The sequence below is a fragment of the Schistocerca gregaria genome, chromosome 1 (genome assembly GCF_023897955.1).
Source record: "Schistocerca gregaria isolate iqSchGreg1 chromosome 1, iqSchGreg1.2, whole genome shotgun sequence".
Lineage (NCBI taxonomy): Eukaryota > Metazoa > Arthropoda > Insecta > Orthoptera > Acrididae > Schistocerca > Schistocerca gregaria.
Genome location: NC_064920.1, coordinates 805594699 through 805620593, shown reverse-complemented (window position 1 = coordinate 805620593; position 25895 = coordinate 805594699). Strand labels below are relative to the sequence as shown.

General features: G+C 39.6%; 1 protein-coding gene across 3 annotated transcripts in view; it reads left to right on the top strand.

The window, feature by feature from the left end:
* Nucleotides 1-25895, top strand: part of LOC126270374 (protein argonaute-2) — a 233614-nt gene that overhangs the window by 141048 nt on the left and 66671 nt on the right. For all 3 annotated transcript variants that reach the window (XM_049974065.1, XM_049974066.1, XM_049974067.1), the window contains 3 exons: nucleotides 5084-5217; nucleotides 5297-5367; nucleotides 21530-21643. In XM_049974065.1, coding sequence (XP_049830022.1) covers nucleotides 5084-5217; nucleotides 5297-5367; nucleotides 21530-21643 — 319 coding nt within the window. The remainder of the gene's footprint in view (nucleotides 1-5083; nucleotides 5218-5296; nucleotides 5368-21529; nucleotides 21644-25895) is intronic.

Genomic DNA, 25895 nt, shown 5'->3' with positions numbered 1-25895 from the left:
TTTCTCGACCTTATACCATTAAAAGACACAACCACAGATTTGGATATTTTTCTAGCCGTGGAAAACGTGTTTAGAGTCAATGGGTTTAAAATGGTAACGCCTGACCAGTGAAACAACGTATGGAGCCCCTGCGCTACGAGGGATACGCAGTGGATGGATTCCTGGGTTACGTCAGGTCAAAAATGGCTGAAGTCTGCTGTTCCTTATTCGCGGCAGTCCATTGTTTGATGCACCAGGAGACACTTTGTGTGAAGATTGTCAACATAAAAAATGTTATGGACACAGTTCTTCGAACGGTTAATTATCTTCGATTGCATGGACTCACACATTGTCAATTTAAAGAATTTCTGGCTGATATCGAATCAGAATACCCGGACATTGCCTACCACACCGAAGTACGATGGCTGAGCAGAGGAAAGGTGCTTCATTGGTTTTTTTCCTTGAGAGGTGAAATAAATACCTTTTTGGAAATGAAAGGATGTCCAGAAGAATTACTTTGTGATCCTAAGTGGGTGGCAAATTATGCATTTTTGAGTGACCTTACTGGCCATTTAAATACTTTGTGGGAAAAACAGTTGCGCAAGAAGAATTGTGGACACTTTCTGCACTAGACAGTGTTAAAGAAGATGTGGATTTTTTCAGATTATGTTCAAATCATTTGTGAATTACAAGAACAGTTTGAAAATAGATTTTTGGAGATAAGTGAGCTTCAACCGGCCTTAGATATATTTATTCGCCCGTTTTCCCTTCGGGCAGAGGACGTCTCACAAGCGTTCCAACTAGAGCTGATTGACCTGCAGTGCGATATCCGCCTGATGGACCGCTTTCTTATGTGTAAAACTTTGGATGACTTTTACAGCTGTCTTCCACGAGAGAAATATCCACTTTTCACAAGCACGCGGCCGTAGTTGTCTCAATGTTTGGTTGCACGTATAATTGTGAGCGCTTTTTCTCTCTTTTAAAACTTGGTAAAACTAAGAACAGTTCTAAAAATTTTACTAGCAGTCTCACGTAATATTGTACCAAACCTAGACAAAATTGATTTCTCGAAAAAGAAATACGTGTAAAATGTTAAGAATTAAAGAGCTGTATAACCTTAATTCTGTTGTAATAAGTTTTCAAACTTAGTCAGTTAAAATTATTACGTACAAAACAGCAAACTAAAGATCTGATTTCTAAACTCCGAAAAGGGATACAAAAAGCTGTAGCACGAAGTAAAACAAAAAATATTTACTTGTAACTACTAACCGTAGGAATGAGACATTATGTCCCTTACATAAAATTATTTCTAAAGTAGAAAAATTTGTTTGTTTGAGCTGACCGCGGACAGTCCAGTGCACAGCAGTGCTCTCACTCGCTCCGCAGCTCTCTCTCTCTCTCTCTCTCTCTCTCTCTCTCTCTCTCTCTCTCTCTCTCTCTCTCTCTCTCTCGCTCGCTCCTTTGCCGGCACTAGCGACACACGGTCGTGGACGGGGCGCAATTCTTGGATGAGCCTGGTCTACTGTATTAGATTCCTTAATGTATTAGTAAATTAAACAATTTAAAAAGAGAAATAGTTAGGATGAAGTTTGATTTAGTGCTAGTTTCTGAAGTTTTCTGGCAGGAAGAACAGTACTTCTGCTGAGGTTAGTATAAGGACATCAAAACAAAATAAAATAGAAGTGATACAGGAGTAGTTATAACAACAAATTAGAATGTGGGGGAGCTAATATGTACAGCACAGTAAACACATTATCATGGTAAAAATAGACACAATCTTTAACATGATACACACCATAGTAGTGAAAGTTCATATGCCTGCTATCTCTGCAGTTGTAGAATTTAAAAGGATGTGTGATGACATAATAGAAATTGTTCAGATTGTTAATGGAATTAAAGAATCATAATGGGTCTGACCATTGTATGTAATCCATCTAAAACCTTATGTGGTTTGCAGGTCTCTTTCACTTATACAAGGTTTCAAAACCAAATTTAAAACTGAACCATTTCCAGGGGCAGATTTGAATGCTGTCTATAATTTATTGTTTATAAACTGCAGATTAAAACTGAAGAAATTGCAGAAAGATGAGAATTAAGGGATGGGACATGGATAAGTTCAAAGCGGATGTTCACTAAACGATGACAACATCCATATTGAAAACATGCAATGACTAAGACCTTTCCTGTGCCAGCAAACGCGCTACTGAACACTTTATGAACTTTCACACTGTGAGAACAGCTTTGCTGTTCCTGAATACAGACTTCCATAATACATACTGCCAGACCAACTTTGCCCCAGATGGTTTAAAGTTCACCACCTGCATCCCACCAGGACTGCCTCTCAACTCCCTCCTTCATTTTGCAAAGCTGCTCCACATCATTCTTCTCTTGTGGAGGCGATTCAGCCAAGTAGCTTCCAGAGTAGAAAGTAGGCACTGCAGTCATCCATTTTCTGCTAGCACTCATAGTAAAACTGTAAAGTATTTCTGCATGCTGCCACTTTCAGTAGCGTACTCCCAACAGGTGCTAGCAAACCTAGCCATCCTGTGGGAAACAGCTGTCTTTTTAAACCACCTGGTCAGGCCATGTGACCACCTGTTAGCTGGTTTATACAAAGACCAAACACTTTACCACCGGCGTGACAATTCCTGTCCCCTGGACGCCAGGAAACAGATGCTGTCACTCGCATTAGTGACCAGTCCACACTGATGGCCACAGCCCAGAAATAATTCGTTACAGAAGGACATGGAAAAAAAAGCAGAGATTGAGGAGGGATTGAAGAAGTGTTGTAACCTGTTCTTGCAGTGCAGGAAAGCAAGTGTGAATTTGGAAGAAAATTTGAAAGTTATATAGTTTAGTAGATGCTGGAAAGCGTGTTGAGAGGTGTTGGTTATGAGATTTAATTTATGATATTTTCTGATTTTGCGGCCTTGAACACGTTTTTACTTTTTATTTTTTTTAAACATAGAAGAATGTATTTCCAACTTGTGTTCCATTTTGTTATAATACTCTGTTTTGAATGGTAACTGCTGTTAACAAATCTTGTGTAATAACAGTGTACTCCATAATATTATTTTATTTAATAACACTTGACATTTGTATTTTATTTATTTCCACCAACATTATAGGTGTTACCTGTGAAGTCATGTCATTTTAGCCATTAGTTGTGTAGTGTTACTATATGTTTCCAAAGAGTTTTGAAGATTAAGTATTACATGGTATAATATTCATATACCTGTGAAGAACTATGTTTAAGCCCAGTATACGAGCGTCACTCCAATAGAAACGCACACTATTTTTGTTAAAATACAGTTTTGATTCTGCATCTGTGAAAGTTTTACTGTGTGTAGATACATCCTTTCCACTTGTTTTCAAACTTAGTTCAACCTGTTCCTGTGAATGGTGCCGTCACAGCATATCTTCAAGATGGCTGCTACACTTGATGTTAATCAGAAGCAATGTGCTGTCATAGAATTCCTATGCTGTGAAAACGAGACCGTGGGAAACATCCACAAGAGGCTGAAAACGGTGTATGGAGATGCTGCTGTCGATTGCACTACAGTTAGTTGGTGGGCAAGCAGGTTACATGATGAAAGCGGGCACGGCAATATTGAGGATTATCCTCGCAGCGGCAGGCCTCATACTGCACACACTCCAAATGATGTGCAGAGAATTAACAAATTGGTGATTGCTGACAGACACATCGCAGTGAATGAATTGTCACACTACATTGGAATAGGGGAAGGAAGTGTTTGCAGAATACTGAAAGTGTTGGCGTTAAAAAAGGTTTTTGCCAGATGGGTTACCAGGGTGTTGACAGTGGCTCTCAAAGAAACAAGAAAAACAGTATGCAGCAAACTTTTGGAACAGTATGAGAATGGTGGAGATGAATTTCTTGGAAGAATTGTGACAGGTGATGAAACATGGCTCCATCATGTTTCACTAGAAATGAAGAGGCATCATACAAATTCACCCAAGAAAAAAAAAAAAATCAAAGCCACACCTTCTGCTGGAAAAGTTATGGCTACGGTGTTTTTCGATTTCTAAGGACTCTTGCTTGTGGACATCATGCCAACTGGAACTACCATAAATTCTGATGCATATGTGACGACACTGAAGAAACTTCAAGCTTGACTGAGTCGTGTTCGGCCACGTCAGCAAAAGCAGGATGTTTTGCTGTTGCAGTGCATGGCCACATGTCAGTCAAAAAACAATGGAAGCGATCACAAAACTCGGATGGACAACACTGAAAACACCTGCTGTACAGTCCTGACCTGGCTCCATGCGACTGTCATCTCTTTGGGAAACTGAAAGATTCTCTTTGTGGAGCAAGGTTTGAAGATGATGACTCCCTTGTGCACGCTGCCAAACAGCGGCTCCCAACAGGTTGGTCCAGAATTTTACTGTGCAGGTATACAGGTGCTGATTCCAAGATAGTGTAAGGCAGTTGAGAGGGGTGGAAATTATGTGGAGAAATGAAAATATTGTTCCTAAAGGATGTATCTACACACTGTAAAACTTTCAAAAATGGAGAATAAAAAAAAAAAAAAAAAAAAAAAAAAAAAAAAAAAAAAAAAAAAAAAAAAAAAAAAAGGTGTGCATTTCTTTTCGAGTGACCCTCGTATGTTGCTATGCTGTGCCATCCTGTTCTACCTACTTCTTTCCAAGCTTTCTGCAAATATTTATTATTGAAAACATATTAACACTTCACTGGTCGATTTTATTGACTGGTTAACCTTCAATAAGTACCTAAGGTCTCACCCCTTGTGTTCTTGATCATCTCTAACGATTCCTTCATAACCAGGCTTGTAACTCTCACCTTTATATCAGTTCACACAGGTTGTTTTGCATATTCAACAAAAAATTATAATTAATTGTTTTTGACCTATTCTTATGTTGTGTATGTGCCAGGTTCATTGGTGGTATTAGTTTAGAAAACCATTTCGTGTATTTGCCAACATTAGAGAGAGGGATAGTATTCCATATCTTTGCTGCCATTGCCAACCTATATTAAATTCGATTTGGTCCTCGTTCATTCAAGTCTTATGTTTTCACCCCTAGCCTGAAATTGAATAGCTCTGTTATTTATATTTATTTGTTTTAGACAAAGCAACAAGCAATGCCCAATCAAGGTGTGTGGGACATGCGAGGCAAGCAATTCTTTACTGGTGTTGAAATAAGAGTCTGGGCAATAGCTTGCTTTGCTCCCCAGAGAACAGTGAGAGAGGATGCATTGAGGTAAGCTATAGCAGTTTTGAAGAAAATATTGTCACTGCATTCTGCATTTGTTAATTCATTTTGATGTTTTTTGTTACAGGAATTTTACGCAGCAACTTCAAAAAATAAGCAATGATGCAGGGATGCCAATAATTGGACAACCTTGTTTTTGTAAGCATTTTTATGTATTGAATATATTTATTGATGCCTACTATTGTCATTGGTATTGAAGTATTTTAGTGACATCAAATTAATATTTATTATAGCAGAGCCAAAGAAAAACAGTGAAGTGGATGAAATTGAGTTCCCGGGTAAAATTGGTGATGGAAGTAATGATATTGAAATCATTAGCCACCACATTCATTGACTGCTTCGAGACAGTGGTAGCAAATATTGCAATTGCTGATGATTAACTTAATGCAGAAACATTCAGTTGCAAAAGATGGAATTTTTTGTTATCTATATGATAAAGTATAATTAATATATACTGTTGGGAAAAATCCATCCCTCTCAAGGACTGTTCAGTAGCACCAGGGTTAATATGTGCATACTGAGGTGTTGTAATGCTCTGTGTTAGGTCATCGACTATCAGATGGCACTCAGGAGGCCTGTCTGTCCATCCTCTGTTTTGACTCTGCAAGCAGTAACTGTGGTGAGTTTAGAAGTTAAGTGTTTGCAACATTCATTCTAGGGTACAACCATGCCCCACTGACAAGTACGTACTCCTGTTGGGTAGCTTCGGCCATTCACTGTGGGGCTATGGGGAAAGCTGGATGGACATGTTGATGGATTGATGCACATGTTGGACAGTGTATCAGTGATTTGTTGCTACTTTCATCATCAGTCTGTGGAACATTGCCACTCCTGTGGACCAGGTTCTGGATGTCTGTACAGTACAGAAACCGTGAAGTTGATGCATTGTTTCAGCATTAGTGGCTGACCGAACATTTTTCAGGGATGACATCCGGGCACATGTTGCACCAGCTGTGTTGTCAGGGACTATTGTGGGCCTGGCGAGGGTACCACTAACACCATGACACCACTAAGAAAGGCAACACAGGTTTCGTGAAAAAGTTGACTTAAGAGTGGAATGGGCCTCTGTTATCTTCAGTGATGAGGGAAGGTTCTGTCTGAATGGGAGTGATGAATGTACACATTTATGGTGTAGACCTGGTCAGCTACCTATTCCAGATTGCATTCGCCCATGAGAAACAGGTCCTGTCCCAGGCTTCGTGGTGTGAGGAGGGACCATCAGTTACAACTTGTGGTCACATTTGGTGTTTCTGCTGGGTGAAGTAAACAATGCCCATTATATTGCACATGCTATTGTCTCTGTACTAACGCCATTTCTTCAATGGGATGGCGATGTGTGTTTTCAGCAGGGCAATGCGCATCCACATACGGCTGCATTAGACAGAATGTGCTCTTTGTGATGTACAACTACTGCGCTGACCAGCAAGATCACCATATCTCTCTCAGATTGATCATGTGCAGGACCTGATGTTACAAGAACTTACTCTTCTCCAGGCACAAGATTCTTGGGACAAACTATCACAGAATGACATTTAGTGCCTTTATGATCATTTGCATGTGAGAAGACATGCCTGTGCTGCCAGAAAAGGGGATTTTATTGTGTATTAATGCGACAGTTATGCATCCTGTGCTGTGTGTTTCATTTGGTCTGAATTTATCATATACTCCTACAGTGATGAACTACATGGCACCTCACATGTCAATAAAATGACCTTGTCCTTGAGGGCGTTACATTCTTTCCCCTTGAGTTTAGATGCTTTAATTTACACTTGTAGTTAACTTCTACAACCTTCTGCAACACCGACAGTCATTATGCTAAAAATGCACTTTGAAAGAGATTTCAGAAATCATTGTCATTAAGAAGAGCTATTCTTCTGCTAAGAAATAAATTTCAAGCTGTATCAAAGTCATCGTCAAGTTCAAGCTGTGTGCGTAATGACTCAGTCACTCAAGGAATATTTACAGATAAGGTAAATTCATAGTAGTGACAGCCATCAATAAAAGAAAGAAAGAATATCAACTGTGGTTACCAGTCCATTTTCTCACAGTCTTTTATCAAAATTGAACAAGTGGCATGCAATAGAATACTGACTCATTTTTCATAGCATGGCGTACTGGCTGACTATAAACTCAGCATTAGCAACGAACTGTTCACAAAGCTACACGTAATATTACAAATTAAGTTCTGTAGGAGCTAAACAACTATTATTATCCTGTTTGTATGCCTCTGTGATGTTATCAAGGTCATTGAGATACTTTACCCCTTTCCACTCCAGCAGTGAGTAGTGCTCGATATTGCAAATATTGTTTTCTGCTCTGACATTGAGCCTTATTCGACATGATTTTTCATAGCTCTCGCGTATTCCTTTCTCAAATCTGACTGTACTAGGCACCAATGCTGTATAGTACTGCCATCTAGGGAAGCCTGTGTTAACTCTGAATAAAACTGTAGCAGTTGTGAAGAGAATGGATGTAATTAATACGTTCAAGGTTATTAGACGGAATTTGCTTGTTATTTACAATCAGTCCTTTCTGAAAAAGAGATTGTAGAGCTTTCAGAGGAATGTTTAAGTGGAAACAAGAGTGACAATGATTTTGATGATGACAGTGATTCATTTGTAAGTTAAATGAAGATGGAAATAGTCCAACTTGCAGAATTTAAAAAAAATTCGCGCAATGAAAAGTTTTGTAATGCTGTATAAATGTATTTGAATGAAAGCTCACTTTTTGCTTTAATATATACTCCAGTTGTTGGTCAGTCACTGTTTCCACAAAGAGAGTTGCAAATTTTCTGTGGCATGCTCGCCATTCAGGCAGTGGCGATTTGAATAAGAGCGCAAAGAGATGCCCTGTTGTGCATTGCAGAGTACAAAGGGTTATTACTACAGAATTGATTGCTCCACTGTTATGTGGATCTACCCTTATTTTCATTAGGAGAAGTTAGAACATTGTGTTCATCTGCACTCCAGTAATAAAATAAAATGCAGAATGGGAGAACGTAAAATTTGAAACCTCACAAGGATTTCTCCTGTTCGTAATCTACACAAATGATCTTCTAAAGAGTTTAAGTGACTCCAAAGAAAAACATAGTGATTGCTTTTTTCACCTAGTCACGTGTATTTTTGGTGGAATTTGCATCTCAGTTTTTCTTTGTGTAAATGAAAAGATGTACAAATGTATTATGTCGTCACATTAACGTGGACGAAGATGAAGACCTAAGCCATTGTCACATGAACCATGCATTCATATGTCAGTGTTGAGTATGTTGAGTTCTGACAACATAGTGTGGAAGAAGCACACTGCAGAGTTCCCCTATGTGCAGAGCAATATCGACCGTGTCCTGTATTCTGAGAGCACATATGTACGTAAACCAATGAGATGAACGAGCACCACCATCATCAAATATTTAAATTTTGCTTTATATATACCACAGACAGAAAAATATTTCCTAGTGTATACACTAGGAAGGAAAATTGTGTTCTGATAGAGCCCATCCATTTCTGTAAACAAACTGTGTGATTTGCAAGACAGATACAGCCAACAACAACTGCTGCTGGGGAGTGGTGCAGTCACATGCCCATTTCGTGAACTCTTGTGTACTGTGTAGGTGGTACATGTCACCTTAGCTGTCAGTTGCTCTGAAGCTCACTGTGGTGGCATAGATCACATTGGAGCACAAGTGTCATATGTGTAAACCCCATCATTTCCGAGTGTTCAGCAGCATGATTGAGATCCAGTTAGAATGTTACTTGTTGTATGCCACAGCACATATGATGGACTCTATTGCTCCAAAGTTTTCTGGAATGGTTTGTGCTTGTTTGCTTCTTTCGGCAGTATGTAAGCTTCCAGCAAATGATTGTTTCTGGTGCGGTGCAGCAGCATTTTTGTACTGTTGAACAGTGTGCTTCGCCGATTTACGATGCATCTCAACTTTGCTTTTCTTTCCTGACTCAAATCAGTAATTACAAAATTCAGCACAATATTGATTTTGACATATTGTGGATATTCATAGCTGTAAGACCCATACTTTACAATGCTACAGGGGTAACCGACAATGTACTTAACATAGAAATAGACCCGAATATAACTCTATTTCCATGTTACAGGAAGACTTTTGGCACGGTCGAAATACATTGACAGCTTTTATTTTCTGGTCGCTGTAGTGCAGAGTGCGGGCACTATAAACTAGCAATTGGCTGAGAGTGTAAACAAACAAGAATTATGAGTGCCAGAGTGGAGAGGAATGGTACTGGGAAATAAGCCCAGTGTCACGCTCGTAGGGCAGCCAGCTTACGTTTGTGTTCTGTGCTCTGCAGAAGCAACTGGCATGTGGTCATAGTGGTTGCTGATTTCTTCTAGTGTTGTGAGGTTTGTAATAAGATTCTGTGACAGACCAGGATTAGTCTCTTCACTCGTTTCAAAATAAGAAAAGAAGAAAACAACGTTCAACGCAAAACAGTTTCTAATGGTTACAGTGCAACTGCTTGCTGAGGTGGGCAGTGTGGTAAACGAGGTAGTCCAGGTGTGACCTCTATGAATATTTTATGCAGTTACAGTGCAAAAGTCTGCCACATAAAACTGCCATCTTCATGTGTCAGTATTATACCACCTGAGAAACTTCAGCTAGCAGGAAAATGTTCACATTTCTTTATTCAAAGATACTGAGTCCAGCATTGCAGTACGCATTGTGTGTTTTATATAGACCATTCTGTCGCCCACAGTTGCCATGGCACCAGAGTATTGAGTGCACTGATATGGTGTGACATTCATGCACTTTTTATTTTGCAAAATCATTCTTGGATGACGTCAAAAAATAGTGTCATAGATGGTCATGTTACACAGAAATCTGGTAAGTGCCTGCCTTGTTCATTTCTCTCACTTAGACCATAAAGTCCATCCACAAATTGTAAGTTCGTGTCCTGGGAAGTATCTTCAATTTTATCATTGAAGCCTCCTTGAATTATTGCTTGCTCTCTGTTAGGGATCTTACGAAGCCTCTTTCCAGTTAAGTTGGTCATAGATTTCCTCTATCTGCTCCTCTGACGCTTCTCCAGTAGGGGCATAGATCTGAATGATGATAAATTTATATGGAGAAGCATTCAATTTGATAGATTTGGTACTGTTTTTAACAGGTTTGTAACTTATACACAGATGCTGTATCCAAGGTTCTCAGGTGTCCAGTTGGATCTGATCTTTGAAGTTCCACGATATTTCGGTGAATAACTGTTCCGACATCATCAAGTGGTGCTGATGGAATGATCTGTCTGCGCTGTGTCCGTGGTATTTATGCCCACAGGGTCCCGAGCCCCGAGTCGTACCCCGGTGCAGAAGGTCGGAGGAGCGCCGCGAGGGGGGGGGGGGGGGGGGCTAGCGGCAGTCACGCCCGGTGGTAGGCGTATTTCAACTCCATCCACCATGGAGGAAGGATCTCGCCTCCGCTCTATGGCTTCCTTGTAGATACTGTCCCAGTAGGCACTTTTGGCTGTCAGGTTTTTTTGTCTCTTCGAATTTCGCTGTGTTTCCAGTGTCAGTGCAGTGTTCTGCTAGGGCTGAATCGGTGGTTTGGCGTAAGCTGGTGTGACGTTCGTGTTCCTTGCATCGGTCCTTGACCGTGTGAACTGTTTGGCCAATGTAGGATTTGCCACATCCGCACAGGATTTTGTATACGGCCGCTTTCTTAAGGCCTACGTCATCTTTTGCTGTTCCTAGGAGGTCACGAATCTTTGTTGGTGGTCGGAAGACTGTGTCAATCTTGTGTCCCCTTAACAGTCTCCCTATTTTTGACGACACATTGCCAGCAAACGGCAGAAAGGTCAGAGCTTGCTTCTCTTCTTCGGGTTTTTCATCATCTCAGTTCTTGCTGCACTTCTGTTGTTGGAAGGCCCTTTGGATTTGGCGGTTGCCATACCCATTCTTGTGGAACACAGTCTCCAGGTGTTTGAGTTCTGTTGGCAAGTTGTGTTTATCAGAGATCGAGTGTGCTCTATGTACCAAGGTGTTGAGCATTCCATTAAGCTGTGCCGGATGGTGTCAGCTGGAGACATGTAGGTACAGGTCAGTGTGTGTAGGCTTACGATACACACTGTGACCCGGTGAGCCATCAGACCTATGTTCCACTAGGACGTCAAGAAAGGATAGTTTTCCATCTTTCTCAGTCTCCGTGGTGAACCGAATGTTACTATGGACTGAATATTGATGTTGTAGAAAAATCTGTAGCTGTTCCTGTCCATGTGACCAGATGACGAACATGTCGTCCACGTAGCGAAAGAAGCATACAGGTTTCAGTTCGGCTGCTTCCAGTGCTTCCTCTTCGAAACTCTCCATGAACAGGTTGGCCACCACTGGGGAGAGTGGGCTCCCCAGGGTTTCTCATAGTATTGACCAATGAAGACAAAGTACGTAGCTGTAAACACGTGCCTGAACAGTTGTCAGTTCAAGCCCGAATTTCTCACTGACTAAGTGGAGAGAATTTTCCTGCGGGACACGTGTGAAGCAGACCAACGGAGTAGGAAGCATTGGTAGTAATGGCTATCGTAACACCATATTTGCATTGTTCACTACTCCAATAAAAATACAGTGTTTCTCCCTTGGGTCATGAAATGGCCATTTCCTCTATGCTGAGTCCTACTAAGCTGAAGAATATCCAGGTCATACATGCTCATTTTTCTTTCAACTATGGCAAGATCTCACATCCGAAGTAGTGCACATACATTCCTTGTCGCAAACTTTCTTACACTGTGCAAGGATAATTCTCTCAGTCTTGTCCCTGCCAGAGATTCAACTGGGGAACTAGAAGCTCTGGATAATTTAGAACTGAAAAAAGCTATGTGGTTCTCAAATGAAGAATTTAGTGAAAGTATGAAATGTTTGCTAAATGACTAGTTAGAGTTTAATAGCCACAGTTGTAATTTTAAAGGTTTGTAGTAGCTGTAACAACATGTAATAATAAGATCGCATGTAATCACAACAGATATGTCGGTTATGATGTCCAAAGAAGCTACATCTGTGGTTAACTTTTACCAACCCATATCCAATAATGGCTTCCAGTGATCTACAAATAAATGTGTGCACTTTGTGCTTTCTGTTGTCGTGTAGAGTGCAATTGTTCGTGGTCTGCTGAGATTTTTTCATTAACATGAACAATGCAAGTTTCTTGGTAGCTGGTGAATGTTCCCATTTTGAATAGACGTAGGGTGTGCAGTGTATTTCTGCTATTTCTGAATCTTGAGGGCACAGAATTGCCTGTCAAATCACACCAGTCATAAGATATTTTATGTTAGTATTGTATTCCAAATTGTGGTGCACTGCTTTGAATGATAGCTCAAATTTAGGTCATTAGGCATATGTGATAGTCCATCCCCCATTTCAGCTGCATGAAAAAGTACTGACTGACAATGGGTGATGTTAAGAATTATTTGCACATTGTGCCACTTGTGTTGAAGTTTTGTTAGTGAGATATCTACCTTAACTGCCTCCTTCCGTAACATGAAAACTACTGAATTATACTTGGGATAGATAAAACTGGTACCTGGAGGGACAAGTTTAAAAGGTCCCCCCTCCGACCTTTCTGTATGCTTTCCCTCGCCTAACATGTTAGTTGTCACACGTTGGACTGTTCGGCTCGCATATGTAAGGATGAAGCTAGCAAACTATACCATCAGACAATGCTGTCTGGCACATGTGTGCACAATGCATTTACTAGGCTTTCACTTGCAAATATGGTAATAGAATTCAGCAGATATATCACTGCAATAAAGATTTTATAGCTAGAAGTGGGCATTGATTATTTTATAATAGTTGCAAAACCAGAGATTGGAGAAATGTTTACAAAAACTGCAGTGAAACAGCAGCTTTTTTGCGTTAATGTATTCTCAAATTATTTAGTACTTATATTACAGCCAAAATACATTATTGCTGTTCCTCTGTTAATTTGTAAACCAGTTTCAGTTTTTATTATGTGAACATTTAAGCATACCTTAGCTTTACATGTTACATGGTACAAGGCAGAAAACACTGGTCTTCCGCTCCTCTTAAGAAACACTCGCAGACATGCTAGCACAAGCAGTGTTCTTCAGGTGCAGTTCTGCCTTGTACAGATTTTTTATTTCGGTTGCAGGGAGGAATATCATTTACAATTTTGGGCAGAGAAAGGAACCAGCAACGTAACATTTAATGCAATTTATTGTTGTGTAACTGTCCTGTCCATTCTGAAGACTCACTATTCAGAAGTCATTCGAAGAAATTAACAATGCTTGTAGCTAATTTTTCTCAGGTGTCTTCTCTTCAAAAGCTGATTTTCAGCATTGCATGCACACTTAAACACCGAAAATAAAACTTACGTGGCAAAGGAAATGTGCCATATACAACAACTAAACACAGTGCTCATACAAGTGTCTGCCAACAGCAAAATGTGTTAAAGGCCTTAGGAAGACTGTTCAATGCTTCATTATAATGAATTTCCTCCGTCTACGATGAGTGTGACGTCACAACTGTTTACTTTAGATTTGTTTGAGCAGTTGCAGGCGGGCTCATGCGCAGTTGAGTCGCACATATGTAGTACCTTCTCCCGCTTCTTGCTACAGAAGTGTGACTGTTAGCTGTATAAGCAGCAGCAGCAAAATGCTACCTGGAAAAATTTTACTGGAGCGTACAAGTTGACAGATTCACTGGGGGCAAACCGGGGTATCTACCCCGGGCAGCAATTACAGGGAATGGGGAGGAGGCCGCCAAATTCATATTCTTGAGGGTAAAAACCTTGTTTCGCAAAGCGCCTAGTATTCAGTGCACATTGGGCTGTCGATTATTCATATGATTTTGGAACTCATCCCTGTTGGTTTTTTAACATTTTAGAACAAATTCTAAGTTTATTTCTGAATGAATCATAAGTTGAATTTTGAATGCTTGTATAGTGTACACCATGTATCTGCCAGGGGAATCCTGTCGCATCTAGAAATAAACTTTCCTGCTGACAGAAGGGGTTGGGGCTATACAAGCTGAGCGGAATAAAGCCAGACGGGTGAATGGCAATCACTGGTTTTTTATGTGGTTGACTGTGTTTGCGAATGATCAGCTTTGTTATAATTACCAGTGAAATCCATAGATTCAGACTACCAGAGTGGAAACAAACGACTAACAGGAATGATAGGTAAGAAAGATTACATATTTTCTTCTTGGTGCATCCAAGAAAATGAAATGTTCATAGAAAATTTTTAGCTAGGCCTCTACACCAGTAAGGACCAGTTGTACTGTCCCCAGTAGCAGCCGCTTGAGAAACACGGAAAACGCATTGTATGAACACGTAATAACGCCTAACCGGAGAATAAGGATAACTGAACCGTTGATTGTGGCAGGGTTAGCGAAGTTAACCTGAGAATAAGTTACAGAATTAGTGATAACAAGATTGTTTGGTAGAACGAGGAAGGAGAAGAAATGGGGACATCACACAAATTATGGAAGAATAAGATGATTCCAAATTTATATAAAAATTTCATACTACTACTTTTCGATCTCATGCATGAGAAACTGGAGCGTATGAATGAAATGTCAAACTATTTTCGAACATAAAACTTTTTGCTTGCAGTAGGCCTAATAAGTATTTGATATTGGTACTTTGTGAATTATATTTTTTCCTAGTGTTATATAAATGACCATTCGTGCCAAAAAAGTCTCGTTTATTTGGTATGTGTTAAAATAGCTGCAATATTAGACAGGCCTATTTCGTTTTATCTAGCAGACCGTGACAAAATACACGTAATCAGATAGAGGAACCACACAAGTCTTGGGTACTGTTTGTATTAACAGCTTTTTCAGTATTAGACAAAAACATTTATTTTTTTCATGTAGCACAACATTTGACGATCTTTGATGAGGTAATAAGATTCTTTCCCAGGAAGGAAAGCATGCCATGTAAAGCTATAACAAGGTTGGAGAGAAAAAATGCTAGGACTTATCGACTGAAGAAAAGTGTACTGTCTAGCTTGTCTCTTCTACTGGTTTCATGTATCTTATATATATTTTATGTCACACAAAAAAAGCAAGATATTAGCTATAGGCATTGTTGTTGTTGTTGTGGTCTTCAGTCCTGAGACTGGTTTGATGCAGCTCTCCATGCTACTCTATCCTGTGCAAGCTTCTTCATCTCCCAGTACCTGCTGCAACCTACATCCTTCTGAATCTACGATTTTTACCCTCCACACTGCCCTCCAATACTAAATTGGTGATCCCTTGATGCCTCAGAACATGTCCTACCTTCTTCTGGTCAAGTTGTGCCACAAACTTCTCTTCTCCCCAATCCTTTTCAATACTTCCTCATTAGTTATGTGATCTACCCAACTAATCTTCAGCATTCTTCTGTAGCATCACATTTCGAAAGCTTCTATTCTCTTCTTGTCCAAACTATTTATCGTCCATGTTTCACTTCCATACATGGCTACACTCCATACAAATACTTTTAGAAATGACTTCCTGACACTTAAATCGATACTCGATGTTAACAAATTTCTCTTCTTCAGAAACGCTTTCCTTGCCATTGCCAGTCTACATTTTATATCCTCTACTTCGACCATCATCAGTTATTTTGCTCCCCAAATAGCAAAACTCCTTTACTACTTTAAGTGTCTCATTTCCTAATCTAATTCCCTCAGCAGCACCCGACTTAATTCGACTACATTCCATTATCCTCGATTTGCTTTTGTTGATGTTCATCTTATATCCTCCTTTCAAGACACTATCCATTCCGTTCAACTGCTCTTCCAAGTCCTTTGCTGTCTCTGACAGAATTACGATGTCATCGGCAAACCTCAAAGTTTCTATTTCTTCTCCATGGATTTTAATACCTACCCCGAATTTTTCTTTTGGTTCTTTTACTGCTTGCTCAATATACAGATTGAATAAAATTGGGGAGAGACTACAACCCTGTCTCACTCCCTTCCCAACCACTGCTTCCCTTTCATGTCCCTCGACTCTTATAACTGCCATCTGGTTTCTGTACAAATTGTAAATAGCCTGTCGCTCCCTGTATTTTACCCCTGCCACCTTTAGAATTTGAAAGAGAGTATTCCAGTCAACATTGTCAAAAGCTTTCTCTTAAGTCTACGAATGCTAGAAACATAGGTTTGCCTTTCCTTAATCTTTCTTCTAAGATAAGTCGTAAGGTCAGTATTGCCTCACGTGTTGTAAACTGATCTTCCCCGAGGTCGGCTTCTACTAGTTTTTCCATTCGTCTGTAAAGAATTAGCGTTAATATTTTGCAGCTGTGACTTATTAAACTGATAGTTTGGTAATTTTCACACCTGTCAGCACCTGCTTTCTTTGTGATTGGAATTACTATATTCTTCTTGAAGTCTTCGGGTATTTCGCCTGTTTCATACATCTTGCTCACCAGCTGGTAGAGTTTTGTCAGGACTGGCTCTCCCAAGGCCGTCAGTAGTTCCAATGGAATGTTGTCTACTCCAGGGGCCTTTTTTCGACTCAGGTCTTTCAGTGCTCTGTCAAACTCTTCACGCAGTATCGTATCTCTCATTTCATCTTCATCCACATCCTCTTCCATTTCCATAATATTGTCCTCAAGTACATCGCCCTTTTAGAGACCCTCTACATACTCCTTCCACCTTTCTGCTTTCCCTTCTTTGCTTAGAACTGGGTTTCCATCTGAGCTCTTGATGTTCATACAAGTGGTTCTCCTATCTCCAAAGGTCTCTTTAATTTTCCTGTAGGCAGTATCTATCTTACCCCCTAGTGAGATAAACCTCTACATCCTTACATTTGTCCTCTAGCCATCCCTGCTTAGCCATTTTGCCCTTCCTGTCGATCTCATTTTCGAGACGTTTGTATTCCTTTTTGCCTGCTTCATTTACTGCATTTTTATATTTTCTCCTTTTATCAATTAAATTCAATATTTCTTCTGTTACCGAAGGATTTCTACTAGCCCTCGTCTTTTTACCTACTTGATCCTCTGCTGCCTTCACTACTTCATCCCTCAAAGCTACCCATTCTTCTTCTACTGTATTTGTTTCCCCCATTCCTGTCAGTTGTTCCCTTACGCTCCCCCTGAAACTATGTACAACCTCTGATTCTTTCAGTTTATCCAGTTCATATCTCCTTAAGTTCCCTCCTTTTTGCAGTTTCTTCAGTTTTAATCTACAGGTCATAACCAATAGATTGTGGTCAGAGTCCACATCTGCCCCTGGAAATGTCTTACAATTTAAAACCTGGTTCCTAAATCTCTGTCTTACCATTAAATAATCTATCTGAAACCTGTCATTATCTCCATGGTTCTCCCATGTATACAACCTTCTTTCATGATTCTTAAACCAAGTATTAGCTATGATTAAGTCGTGCTCTGTGCAAAATTCTACCAGGCGGGTTCCGCTTTCATTTCTTAGCCCCAATCCATATTCACCTACTACGTTTCCTTCTCTCCATTTTCCTACTGCTGAATTCACCCATGACTATTAAATTTTCATCACCCTTCACTATCTGAATAATTTCTTTTATTTCATCATACATTTCTTCAATTTTTTCCTCATCTGCAGAGCTAGTTGGCATATAAACTTGTACTACTGTAGTAGGTGTGCGTTTCGTATCTATCTTGGCCACAATAATACGTTCGCTATGCTGTTTGTACTAGCTTACCCGCATTCCTATTTTCCTATTCATTATTAAACCTACTCCTGCATTACCCCTATTTGATTTTGTGTTTATAACCCTGTAGTCACCTGACCAGAAGTCTTGTTCCTCCTGCCACCGACCTTCACTAATTCCCACTATATCTAACTTTAACCTATCCATTTCCCTTTTTAAATTTTCTAACCTACCTGCCCGATTAAGGGATCTGACATTCCACGCTCCGATCCGTAGAACACCCATTTTCTTTCTTCTGATAATGGCTTCCTCTTGAGTTGTACCCGCCCGGAGATCCGAATGGGGGACTATTTTACCTCCGGAATATTTTACCAAAGAGGACGCCATCATCATTTAATCATACAGTAAAGCTGCATGCCCTCGGGAGAAATTACGGCCGTAGTTTCCCCTTGCTTTCAGCCATTCGCAGTACCAGCACAGCAAGGCCGTTTTGGTTATTGTAACAAGTCCAGATCAGTCAATCATCCAGACTGTTGGCCTTGCAACTACTGAAAAGGCTGCTGCCCCTCTTCAGGAACCACACGTTTGTCTGGCCTCTCAACAGATACCCCTCCGTTGTGGTTGCACCTACTGTACGGCTATCTGTATCGCTGAGACACGCAACCCTCCCCACCAACGACAAGGTCCATGGTTCATGGGGGGAGGCTATAGGCATTAAAGAATGCAAATTTTTTGAAGAGTTCTTGTTCTCCCGGCAACAAATTATCCCATCCAATATTGATTGCGAGTTTGTTTTTTTCTGATGCACAGAGCAATCTGAGTTAGAGTGGGAATGTGGATAATCTCCACGAGACCGACATTTACGTTTAGTTATTTTGCTATTTCATCTTCGTTTGTTGCTCTCAAATCAAGTGAAAACAAAATGAATTTCTGTGGCCGGGAGCTATCAAGTGAATACATTGACATGAGTACAGAAGGCTACAATATGTTATTAGTTTCAGATTTTATATTATTTCGTCCTTTCTGACAGTCAAGTATTAATCGCCTTGCATAACGATGAAGTTATTTTTGTTGATATGCTATAGAAATTTGGCTTTCATTAATCTTTTCTGATGCAGTCAATTTATTTGAAACGACAGTGTTTAATTCCACACTATGGGCTAGTTTCAACTGTTCGCTGCACTTCAAAAGTGCATGTTTTCATCTTCTAGCACGTATGACGTTATGCCATAATGAAGAACCAAACATTATATAATACAGTACTGGTACTGCAAGAAAATTTACATCCTAATCTGCACATATGAATGTGCACTTTAAGCTGAAGTATGCGTTTTAGTATGGTTCACAAAATTCCGATGCTCTTGTTTCTTTTATGACATGATGTTAAGATCTTTTAATGTCTTACGAACATACGCACTTCCAGTATACTAGTAGCTGCGCAAGCACAGTGACACATGTTATCTGGTGCTCTCTGGCAACTACTGAAACGAATCTATTTCTAACAGGTCACTGGAAAATATTGCGAATGGTTATTTGAAAATCGTTATTTTCAAAGTAAATTTCCTTTTATGTAAGGTGAACTATGTGCAAGATTATACGATGAATTTCTTAAATCACAGAGCGTTTGACTCTCATTTAAAAATCAAGTCTTTAAGTACAAACATTTAGAAAATTTTTCGAGCCCAGAAGATCAAGACATTTATGTCTTCTTTAAAAATTTTACCGGCAAATTTGTGCGATGTATCGTATAGTGTATAACACGCACAAAAAAATCAACATTATACGTGAAAGCTTAGTTTCTCCTGCAGCTTATTAGAGACCAAGATAATATGTGAAATCTCAGCATTTCTTGTAGTAACAGTATGTATAATGATTTAAACCAGTAACATTTTCTGTTTGTGTGCAAGCTCTACTTAAGAGTGATATTGCTATTGCCTGACTACATCAGGTGTCCTATGCTCGAATATCCTCTGTCATCGGCTGGCGAAATTATGTGACATGAGCTATGACTGGCTACAAAAGCGCATTGCAGTGCCTCGGAAAGTAATATGCGGCGTTTAGTGGAATTTAAATGTACACTTTCGTGATACGAAAATATCAGCGTACATGTTGTTCCACATCATAGATCTTTCCAAAACATTTTTTTTTACTGAGTTTGGTTTTCTAAAGAGCCAAGAAATACTACGCCAGTGTATAAAACCATAACCATTCAAAGGATTGATAAATTTTACAGTTCCGAGGAAAAGTATACTGTTACTTGAAACGGAAAAAGTGTATCTTCACCCGGGAGAAAGAGTAATTTTAACCGGGAAATCCAGGAAAAATCGGGGAATTTTTTTTTTTTTTTTTCCACATATACACCCTGAGAGTTTTTCCACTTGAATGGTAGCTGCCTGTGAAAACAGGCTTGCCATGTAAAGCATCACCACTTTTTGCATTGTAGGCTATCGTTCTTGTATGTTTGTCAAATTTAAGCATAGTATGATAAACAATGTCTTTTTGGAAATAATCCAAATAATTGACAGTTCTTACACTGCCTTTCCTTGGGGCTGAAACTTGATTTCCTGTCCACAGGTTCCAATTCATTGTACTCCAAATATTCTTTGTACTGTTTGTAGTGAAACACCACACAGTCTTGCAGTTCTTATAAGATTTCATCACTTGTGGCATTGTCTTTAAGGCCAAGAGGAAATTGTATATATTTTATCTCTATTTATTTGTCTCTGCTAGTTTTGTTTGCCGGTTAAAATGATAGAGCTTCAAGACACTCAAAGTATGCTGTTTAAACCACAGCTCTCGCTGCAAACATATGACACTTCCTTACGCCAAACTCGCATGTGAATACTGGGTAAGCTCAAAGTTAAAAAGCTGTGCCGGCAGCAATGCAATATTGCTACATGAACTCTGTTAACAATAAGTGTTTATTTGGTAGTTGTTGCTTCTTACAATGCTATATGGGCAGCAGCTTTGTCAGAAATCACAACAACAGTATGCATTAGAGTCATGGGTCAAGCCAGGAGTAGAGCAAAGGATTCTCACTGGCACTTAAAAAGAAAGGGAGGAAGATGGGTGGGAGAACAGACCAAGACCTGTCAGCTGTTGTTTTTGCTGCTCCCTAGTGTAGTTCGGGCTGTATCTGCTCAAGAACTGCAGTAACACTATACTCACAATCTATAAAGCTAAAGACTGTGCTGCATTAAGTCCCATGTGGTGCACTATAGATGTAGCTACTATTTCTGTTGCAGTGTAAACATGAAAGTGATTCCTAACTGTTAGTATTAGAACAATAGAACAATTGGCCTAAAGTCTACTGTTTTCAGTACAAAATGACTATGAATATATTTTTGCGTGCCTGAAAGTAGTATAATTTTGAATATCTGTTGTGAAGTTTTGTGGTACTGTATTGTCTCATTCTTTTTGCAATATTTTCCCCCCTTTTATTTGCATGATTCTCACAAATTATAGTTTATCATGAAGATGGTATGACGATTAGGACACAGTACTCATATTTGTAATCAGTGGAGTTGGCATGTCCAGCAAACCAACCTGATTCAAATTTGCTGTGGCTTTAGTGCATCACTTCAGGCAAATTTTTAGATGCCCTCCTCTAGAAGATTACAGTCAGTCATCTGTGTTATCCATTTCCAACATTGATAGACCTTAATTTCTGATGAACTTTATGTCAACTGGCTTTTATATAGTGATCTTCATTTTCTAGGTAAGTACGCCACTGGTCCTGACCAAGTCGAGCCAATGTTCAGGTATCTGAAGTCATCATTTACGGCACTTCAGCTTGTAGTAGTGGTTCTTCCTGGAAAGACTCCAGTGTATGGTAAGTACAAACAAAGCCATAGCACTGAAAAGAAGCACTAGGAACTTATAATTTGAATTATAAGTTCTGGAATCAATAATCACAAAAAAAACATTGTCATTGCTATTCACAGCTCATTGTTAGAAACTTTTCATATTTTAGGTATTGAAATTTTGTGTTTAAAGCATTTGTACAGTGTGCCATTCTGCAAATGATAACTTTAAAAAATGTGCAAAATGAGTTTTCAATGAAAGATCTGCAACCATAATCATAATGGTAAATGCACACTTGTGCAGTGGCACTCAATTTGAGTGACTTCTGGTAGCAGGAAAAACTTTCACTGTCAGTATTTGGCTAACGAGAGAATAAAAGGTGGCAATATGAAGTTTTTCACTATCAGAATTTTCCCTGATAGAGTGGAGTAAGTAGTACTTCAAGAAGTGAGTTCTTGCAACACTGTTGATGATGATCCATCTATCAGATGAGGATGTTAAGTTTTGCATTCCCCTTGGTGCAGTTTGAGAAAAGTGGAATATGCATTGGCACTGGATTTTATGTTCTCCTTTCTCTTTCTTAACTGTGGATGAGTTAACTTGTCATGTTCCGCCCCGCCCCAGATGCTGAGGACATGTTTAGATGTGATCTCTGGCTTTTTCCTGAAGTGCTATTGATGTGTTTACGTGTCATTTGCCTCCAGCTTATGACTGCTGCAGGCGAATTACTTTCACATCTCAGTGAATAAAAAAGTTTGGAGTGTTTATCATACAACATACATGCTTCTTTGTGTGCTATCATTTGGAGAAGGCTTTGTTTTGATATCTTGAACTGTTTATGTAACATGATTGTTATGAACATGATACACGATGCGCAGGAAAGGAAATGTGTGTGTCATGTGCAACCATATCGTCGGATACAAAAGTAAATAACAAAATGAGATATCATTCTGCTCTCAATTTTAAATAAATTTTCAATGTCTTATCTATATTTCATACAGTGCAATGTGCAAACTAAAATCAACCATAAGCAAAGTTTATGCAATGTGTTTTTACCTCTGCAAAATTTTGTGCAATTCTGTACTTAATTAATGCAGCGCAGTAACTACGACATACAATAAAAACAAATTCAGTCAGTTATCGATCAAAAGTATCAAACTGTAAGATGTCTAAAAATCAAATTTTGTACCTCATAATTTTTGTAAAATAGGACAAGTATTTCATAGAAGCCAAAAGCCACATCCCAGCAGAGGCACCAGCATTTTGCTAGTAGTACAACCATAAAAAAGCCACCCTGAAGTAATTCTTTAGATGTTGTACTTCATATGGGTACTGTTTCATTTAAGCCATACATTATTGTTAACAGCCTTCAGTTTTGAATGGTTACAAGAGTAATCCCAAAAGTAAGGTCTTCTATTTTTTCATAAGTACATAGACCTGTTTATTTCTACAATGATTTACATCAGTTTACAGCTTGAACATCTAGCAATTTTTTTTAAATAATCACCATTTCTGTCGATGCATTTTTGTACATGCTTTGGCAGTTTTTGTATGCCCATTGTCATACCAGCTTTCCCCATGCTGAAGAAGGATGCTGCCGCTGGCGTGATTGTTGCTTGGTCTCAGGTGTAAAGTGGTATGCCCAGGTTTCATCACCAAAGACAATTGAGTCCAGAAAGTTATCCTGTTCGGGTGCAAGGGCAGTGAAGAAATACACGGGAAGTATCAACTCATTGCCGCATGTGGTCCTCAGTCAGCATACGTGGCACCCATCATGTGCACACCTTCCGATAGTTCAATGTTTCCGTTAAAATTGTGTGAGCGGTGCTTCGGGAAACCTCAGGAACCAACGTGCAGAGATCATCCAGGGTGATCTGCCGATCTTCATGCATGCTTTACTCGACCTTCAACACTGTCTCCTCAGAAGTTGACAGTCTCCCGCTCCTTTGTTCGTTGTGAATTTCGGCCTGACCAGCTGCAAACTGTCTACACCACTTACGAACATTTTTGACATCCATGCACCACTCACCATACACTTCCGTCAATTGGCAATGGATTTCAATAGGTGCTGTGCCCTTTGCTTTCAAAAACTGAATAGCTGCACGCAGTTCGCACTTGGCGGTAACATCCAACAGGAGCTCCTTTCTGAATGACTGCCAAGCCAAGATTGAGCGTATCAGTGTGGCGTGCGTATGTTAACACACAGTGTGACCAACTGCCACACAAACAGAGTTCTGTACTTATAAAAAAACTAGGAGACCTTACTTTTGCGATTACTCTCGTAGTCCCTGCTGTAACCAAATGATTGGTTTCTGCTGTAACCAAATTTGTTGCACTGTATGGATGTAACAGTAAGTATCATATTAAAAAATAAGACTTACAGGTGTGAAAACTTATTTGCATGCACTTAACTTTTACAGATCACTGCAAAATTTAAATGAGTGTGAAAACTCATAAGAGGTGACGTTGCAAATAAATTAAATGTAAAGATAGTTGAAAAGGACAATGAGAAACTTTTCACTGGAAGCTTCCGAATGTGTTTATTGTGGAGGGAGCACATAATTTTGATTGAAAATGTGTTATCCCAGAATTTCTTGTAGCTTCATTTGAAATTTTATCCACTTTCAATTCTTTTTGTTTTATAGAGAGTTTACTACAAATCTGTCACACTTGCAGTATATGGATGCTGGTAACTTTTTTCGAATTGACTGGTTCATTATCAAGGGTGATCTGAGGCTCCAGCAAAACTGCCTGTTCTCAAGGATAACCATCTAAAATTGGCAATACTTGCAAAACTATTTGCCAAAATCTGTGTAATTCACCTGTGACAGATTTGTAACAAACTCTTCATGAAATGTTATCATTTTTACTAACTGAAATGAGGCAGTTACTTGAGGGCAACACTGGCGTTTCACTGAGGATATGTGCGAGACAGTTTCCCCCATTATGAAAATTGTACGTAGAAGTGTACATGGACATCCATCATAATTTTTTGTATCTACTCGGGCATTAAACAAAAGTTTGTAAGACTAAGGATGGCCTTTCTTTTTTGATGATGTTCTGACACAGTGCTTGCACTTGCATAGTTAAGTGATGGTATTTTGTGACAGGTTATATTTCACATGAATAATGTTTTCTAGTGTTTGTACTTGTGTCATACACTGTGATCAAAAGTATCCGGACACCGCAAAAACACACGTTTTTATATTAGTGCATTGTGCTGCCACCTACTGCCAGGTACCCCAAATCGGTGACCTCCCAATAACCATTAGACATTGTGAGAGAGCAGAATGGGATACTTCGTGGAACTCATGGACTTCGAATGTGGTCAGGTGGTTGGGTGTCACTTGTATCATATGTTTATACGTGAGATTAAACATCCCTATGTCCACTGTTTCCGATGTGATAGTGAAGTGGAGACATGAAGGTACACGTACAGCACAAAAGTGTACAGGCTGACCTTGTCTGTTGACTGACAGATACCACTGGCAGTTGAAGAGGGTTGTAATGGTAGACATCTATCCAGACCAGCACATTGGAATTCCAAACTGCAACAGGATCCACTGCAAGTACTATGAAGCACCTTCTTGTTTCCCACTGTTGGGGATGTCATTACATCTTTCAACACAATTGAGCACCTGTTCATAATGCACGGCCTGTGGTGGAATGGTTACACGACGATAACATCCCTGTAATGGGCTGGTCTGCACAGAATCCTGACCTGAATCGTATAGAACACCTTTAGAATGTTTCTGAACGGTGACTTCTTCATGCCAAGCCTCACCGACTGTCATTGATACCTCTCCTCAGTGCAGCACTCCGTGAAGAATGGGCTGCCATACCCCAAAAAACCTTCCAGCACCTGATTGAATGTATGCCTTACAGAGTATAAGCTGTGATCAAGGCTAAAGGTGCGACGAACTTGTAAGCCATTTTCAGCCAGGTGTCGGGATGCTTTTGATCACCTAGTGTATATCTTTGAAATTTCTTGAATTTCTATGAATACACAATAATTTATACTTGAGTAATTTTCTAGCACTTACACTAGTGTGTGTTAAATCAGTTTTCCAGTCTTGGTACTACCCATCCTCTCTCTACCCTCCCACCCCACCTCCCTACCCCTTTGGCTGAACATTTAAATAGCCTCCCATAATCTCCTTATTGTATCAGTATTTCTGGAACTACAGTAGACACGTATTTCACATAGTTGACAGCAAATGTTGGCAGAAGTACTCTGTTGTGTTAATAAAAAGATCACAGACCCAGAGTTAAGAACTTAC